The sequence below is a fragment of the Mobula birostris genome, chromosome 10 (assembly GCF_030028105.1).
Source record: "Mobula birostris isolate sMobBir1 chromosome 10, sMobBir1.hap1, whole genome shotgun sequence".
Classification (NCBI taxonomy): Eukaryota; Metazoa; Chordata; class Chondrichthyes; order Myliobatiformes; family Myliobatidae; genus Mobula; species Mobula birostris.
In genome coordinates, this window is record NC_092379.1 from 14,465,076 (window position 1) to 14,471,397 (window position 6,322).

At 45.0% G+C, this 6,322-nt stretch overlaps 1 protein-coding gene across 15 annotated transcripts in view; it reads left to right on the forward strand.

Annotated features, from left to right (window-relative positions):
- The window catches only part of LOC140203835 (homeobox protein Meis1-like), a 437,451-nt gene extending 436,249 nt beyond the window's left edge, over positions 1–1,202 (forward strand). For 11 of the 15 annotated variants that reach the window (XM_072269941.1, XM_072269944.1, XM_072269943.1 and 8 more), the window contains one exon: positions 526–1,202. In XM_072269941.1, the coding sequence (XP_072126042.1) occupies positions 526–841 (316 nt within the window). In that variant the 3' untranslated portion in view covers positions 842–1,202. The remainder of the gene's footprint in view (positions 1–525) is intronic. The other 4 variants (XM_072269951.1, XM_072269953.1, XM_072269954.1 and 1 more) reach the window with 2 other exon arrangements.
- Positions 1,203–6,322: the final 5,120 nt, after the last annotated feature.

Consider the following 6,322-nt stretch of genomic DNA (forward strand, 5'->3'; position numbering starts at 1 on the left):
TGTACCACATGGATATCGTTCTCTGCTGGAACCTCCAAAAATTCAAAACAGAACAAGTATAATTAATGGAGCTGGTTGGAGACTAGTTTTGCATTGGTTATTGGGTTCAACTGAACAAAAAATATGAGGAAAGTTTAAACATAGCCCAGGCACTCCCTGGAACTAGGAAGGCTGCAAACCCTCATGGCAGGTTTTCCAGTTGGAATGGTGAAGCTCCTTCAATAATTCCAAAAGTCTGAAGTAGGGTAAATACTGAAAGGTTTTTATCCGCAGTAAGACGTGACCTCCATGCTGAGTGTCTGCCCTTGGTCTGTGGAGAAGGAGCAATGGCGAAATCGCCTTTATTCAGGGGTCTGTGGGAGGAGCCACAGGGGTAGTCAGCAGAGCAACGTGTCCAGACAGTTAACCCAGTTACAACATATATATGTATGGTTTACCACGAACGGGAGATGTTGGGGGACAGAGGAAATGTCAGTGGACGTTGACGATATGAAAGGTATTACATGTTGTGTTTGGTTCTTTCAGGTTTGCCAGGAATACCAGGGGACTTCGTATCTCAAGGAGGCGCAGTGGGGATGAGCCTCCCACAACCAGGATACACCCCTCCCCCGGTGACACCACACCCAGCCCAGCTGAGACACGGACCCTCGCTACACTCCTACGTCCCCGGCCACCCCCACCATCCAGCCATGATGATGCACAGCAGACCCCCCTCCCACCCAGTGATGTCATCGCAAAGCCCTTCCCTCCTGAGCCCTGGAGAACCAATCACGAGCGGGCAGGCTATGGACGCCCATGGCCACTAAAATGTATAGAAGTGTACAGAAGAGGAAGAGTTTAATAAGATGCCCAGCCTTGGCATTTGAGGCACAAACTGGAATTCTGACTGCTGTGTGTGTGACACTGTTGTTCATTTTTATTGTACTTTTTGTGAATCTGAACGAGGACCAATTCTGGAGCATCTTAATTAAACGATCATGAGACTTTTATATATAAGGAAACACTGAAAAGGAAGGACATTACAACCATTTTTGAGCATCTACGACAAACAATGAAGACTAAATTAACTAGTTCCTTTGGTTTCTGATAGATTTTCTTTTATACATATAGATAAAGAAAAATAACGAAAAAAGCAATGAAGTATTTCAACACTATGTGTGATATTCTCAATAACCTGGGGAGAGGAACGTGAAGCATTTCCTGGGGAGGTGTGAGGGTGGAGGGGAGGAGGGATGGGGGAGGGATAGAAGCTTTCTTCCAACACAGATCCTCACAGTTGTACACCAGTACGGCCCTGGGCCTGGAAGCTAGTTTTGGGGAAGAGGTTACTGGTGGCATCTTGTAATGACTAGATCCTAACCACTTCCTAACCAATCAATGGCTCAATTTAATATCAGAGAATGTACCTGAAATGCGTACTCTTCACAGACAGCTATGAAACAGAGGGGAATCCCAGAGAATGAATGACAGAAAAATGTTGAGCCACAACCCCCCCTCCCAAGCACACGTAGCAGCAAAGTATCCCCCTCCTCCTCCCCCCCCACTTGTTCCAGCAAAAGCATGAGCACCACCCACCCCAGAGCTGATGATCTAGAGTCAATCAAAAACTAAGTAAAGGCATCCGTTAGTCTCGGGAGACCATGGATCTGTGCCTGGAAAGTCTTCACTCTCCAGGGCGCAGGCCTGGGCAAGGTTGTATGGAAGACCAGCAGTTGCCCATGCTGCAAGTCTCCCCTCTCCACGACACTGATGTTGTCCAAGGGAAGGGTATTAGGACCCATACAGCTTGGCACCGGTGTCGTCACAGAGCAATGTGTGATTAAGTGCCTTGCTCAAGGACACAACACGCTGCCTCGGCTGGGGCTCGAACTAGCGACCTTAAGGTTGCTAGTCCAATGCCTTAACCACTTGCCCACATCTATTGTCCATCCTAACCTTTCAACATCACAACAGGCTCCCTCTCTCTCTGACGAGGGAGAGACAGATATCGCTTCTGCCACAGTGAGAGGGGAAGCCGACAGCTCACTGTTTCGACGTTACAATCTGCGGCGTCCCTTACTCGAGTTTCCCCAACTCGAGAACCGGCAAACTCTCTCTCACCATCGAAAGAGAGAAAGTGCAGAGGCCTCCGACAGTGACGCCCGCTGTCTCGACGTTTCAATATCCCGTGACGTTTCAGTTGGCAACATCATATGGCAGTGACCTTTGGATGGTGGCGTTGGGAAAGGGATTACTGGTGGCATTTTGTCAGGGCTGGATCCGCACCACTTCCTAACCAATTATAAGCCAATATGGCAGTGAGTTTTGGATACTGGTGTTGGGGAAAGGGAGGGAATATTGACTGAATCCCAACAAGTTCCTAACCAATTATAAGCTGGTGGGTGCCATCTTTGTGGAAAAGCTAGATCCTAACCAAGCATCATCTTCTATATGCTGTCCCTCCTGAGTTGTCAGCCTCAACTTCTTGGATGGGAATCTGGTCTATTTGCAGAAATGTTTAAGTAATCTTTACTCTCCTTCTGCAGAAATGCAGCAAAATATGTCTGCTCAAACATATATGGATTAGTGCTGGGACAGATTCAGAATCCTACAATAATATTTCACCACGTTTACAAAATCTGCTCAGCGATAATGACCAAGTCATCCTGAAAACTTGTCTGTGAAGTATTTAATCAGCTTGTCTGTTTTCTTCTGCAATTAACCAATGAGTGGACCTCCACAGTGTTCTTTTTAGTAAACCTCCAGTCTGATACCATATATTTAGAAAGCCAACGTTCTTTTGAAACTCAGAGTGCGAAAGGTCAATATTCTGAATCTCTACCTTCTATTTAATTGGAACAGTTTCACTCCCACATCGTGGTGTCAAATGGACTTTCTTATTGATGATGTCATGAATTCACTGGAAAAATGGGTTGAGGGATTGTAATTCAATTCCTGCAATTACTCATGGGCCAACCAATAAGGGGAGACATCACTGGCTTGATAATTAATGGTCCAACCAATAAGGAGTGGCATCACTGGTTGGAGAATTAATGGGTCAACCAATAAGGTCTGACATCACTGGTTTGAGAATTAATGGGGAAGCTAATAAGGAGTGACATTACTGTTTTGAGAATTAATGGACCATCATAATTCAGGATTTCTAATTATTGGATGCTGTGGTTATAATTGGAGATCTGCTACTGGGAAAATTTACATTCTTGACCATGTCGTGCTTGGGGGTGTACTCTTAATGATTCTAGTGGAGAATAAAATACTCTTATCTATAGTTTAAAAGATATTGGAAACAATTGTGAAATATATGTAGGTTAATTTCAGTCATTTTCAGACAATTCCTTACCCATCTGTACATGTAGTCTTTACACACACCAACAACTGATTGACGGATCGCCATTCCATGCCTGACCTGCCTCCTATACTTGCTTTTATTAGTCGAGGCACTGAGTTCAAAAGTCAGGAGGTTATTTTGCAACTTTATAAAAGTCTGGTTAGGACGCCTCTAGAGTATTGCATAAAGTTTGGGTCGCCTCACTATAGGAAGGATGTTGTAGCTTTGGAGAGGGTGCAGAAGAGACTCACTGGGACGCTGCCTGGTTTAGAGGGCTTGTGCTATCTTAAGAGGCTGGAAAAACTTTGGTTGTTTTCTCTGGAGTGTCAGAAGCTGAGGCAAGATCTGATAAGAGTTTTACAATATTATGAGAGACATAGACTGGACAGGGAGTATCTGCTCCCCAGGGCCGAGTGTCTAATACCAAAGGGCATGCATTGAAAGTGAGAGGAGGTAGGTTCAAATGGGAATGTGAGGGGTAAGTTTTTTACTCAGAGAGTGGTGGATCCTGGAATGCACTGCCTTTTATGGTGGTAGAACCAAATATATTAGAGGCTTTTAAGAAATTTTGGATAGGCACATGGATGTGAGGAAGATGGTGCAGGTAGGAGGGATTAGTGTTTGGGAGTTTTAACTTGCATTGTAGCTGGTTCAGTGCACATTGTAGGGCAGGTGGCCTGTTTCTGTGCTGTATGCTTCTATATTCTAAAGGGACAAGTCCTTCGCAATGAAATTGCCCTGAATCAGCAACGGGAATACACAATGAACCTTTAAAAGCATCTAGGAATGGTGTTCCAAATGTCCTAATTCAGGCTGAGACCTTGAAGATTTGGGCTGTTTCCAGAGTGGATGTGACAAAGTTCCAAAATGCACTTCATAAATCTGACTAAAAGCCATTTACTGAAAGCATAAGGCTGTACTGACAATAGGGCTAGCCAGTGGCGTAGCCGCTTCCGTGCCGGACTTTGAGGCACGTGGTCTTGGGTTCGAATCTGACCGGCTCCTTGCACACTTTCATTCCATGGTAGAGCATCGAGCTAGCAACTCAGCATCGTAAAACACAAACAACAAAAGACAAAAGTGCTAAAGAAATGGCCCGGTTGCTACCCGATGCATCACCAGGTACGGAAAGGAACTGCTATTTACAATATACAAAGATAGTTAGATACTTTATCGATCCCAAAGGAAATTATAGTGTCACAGTAGCATTGCAAGTGCACAGACATACAAATGTTAGAAGAGAAGTAAGAAAGAATTAAAAAAAATAAGTTACCTCAAACAGTCTAACAGGAGGGGGTCATCACTTCCCCAGCTATAGGTTGACTCATTCTAGAGCGTAATGTCCGAGGGTAAGAATGACCTCATATAGCGCTCTTTGGAGCAGTGCAGTTGATTTAGTCTATCACTAAATGTGCTCCTCTGTTCAGCCAAGGTGGCTTGCAGAGCATGAGAAACATTGTCCAGAATTGCCAGGATTTTCCGTATGGTCCTTTGTTCTACCTCATCCTCCGGTGTGTCCAGTTTGACTCCTATGGCAGAGCCAGCCTTTCTAATCAGTTTATTGAGCCTGTTGGCATCACCCGTGTTGATGCCATTGCCCCAGCCCACCACTGCAGGGAAGATTGTACTGGCAACAACAGACGGGTAGAACATGTGAAGCAGAGGCCTGCATACTCCAAAGGACCTCTGTCTCCTCAGGAAGTGGAGGTGAGTCCGGCCCTCTGTATTGGTGCTCCGCTTAAGTCCGTCATTCAGGTGCACCCTCCCCCCAGGTACTTGTAGGTCCTCACCACATTCACGTCCTCACCATCAAGAGTAACAGGGAGCACTGCAGGCTTAATCTTCCTATAGTCCAACACCACCTCCTTTGTCTTACTGATGTTGAGCTGCAGATGATTCAGCTTGCACCATTTGACAAAGTCCTCCACTAGGGCCCTGTATTCATCCACCCGTCCCCCCTCTATGCACCCAACTATTGCTGAGTCACCAGAGAATTTCTGCAGATGATTCTCATAGTGAATCCTCTGCCGCAGAAAAACGTTCCAGGGTAAGGCAATGATCAATATACACCTATATCTTGAAAATTATGTGATCCGGAGAAAAGTCACTGATCAGGAATTAGAACAATTTCTTTATCCAGAGGGTGGTGAATCTGTGGAATTCATTACCACAGATGGCTGTGGAGACCCAGTTATTTAGTATATTTAGAAGCTGAGGTTCTTTATTAGTAAAGGCGTCAAAGGATACAGGGGGAAGGCAGGAGAATGGGGTTGAAAGGGTATGATCAAATGGTAGAGCAAACTTGATGGGCCAAATGGACTAATTCTGCTTATATGTCTTATGGACCTATGTCTTATGGGCACAGGTGAAGTACGAGATCATGTAAATGGGGTGAGCAGAAGTGACAGGATGGAAGATCTGGAGGGTAGGATATGGTGCTTCTCCCACTTCTGGGCACAACTGGAGTGTGCAGCCACTCTGTCATGGGGGTCAAACTCGCCTAAGACATTCAGGGAAAAGATAAGTAAACACTTAGAATATAAGAATTGGGGATTGTGTTGCAATGTTACAAAACGCTGCTTAGACCCCCATCTCGAATATTGTGCGAAGAAGGATATGCTATTGCTGGAGAGTGCAGAGGAGATGCATCGGGATATTGCCTGGATTAGAAAGACTTTAGTTACGGGAAAAAATCAGATAGACTGCGCTTGCTTCTGCTGGAGCAAAGGAAGCTAAGGGTAAGGGATATATAAAATTGTAAGGCATTGATATCCTAGTCAAAATCTTTGCTCCACAGTTATGCTATGAAAAGCAAGAGGGCCTTGATTTAAGGTGAGAGGAGGTAGGTTCAAAAGGGTTCTGAGTGGGAAGTTCTTTTTTCACACAGTGTGTGGTTGATACCTGGAACAATGCCAGAGGAGGTGATGAAATCAGAATTCAATCCCTACATGAAGGAATTGGCAAAGCAGAGAAGGAAATGGACCTAGTGTAAAG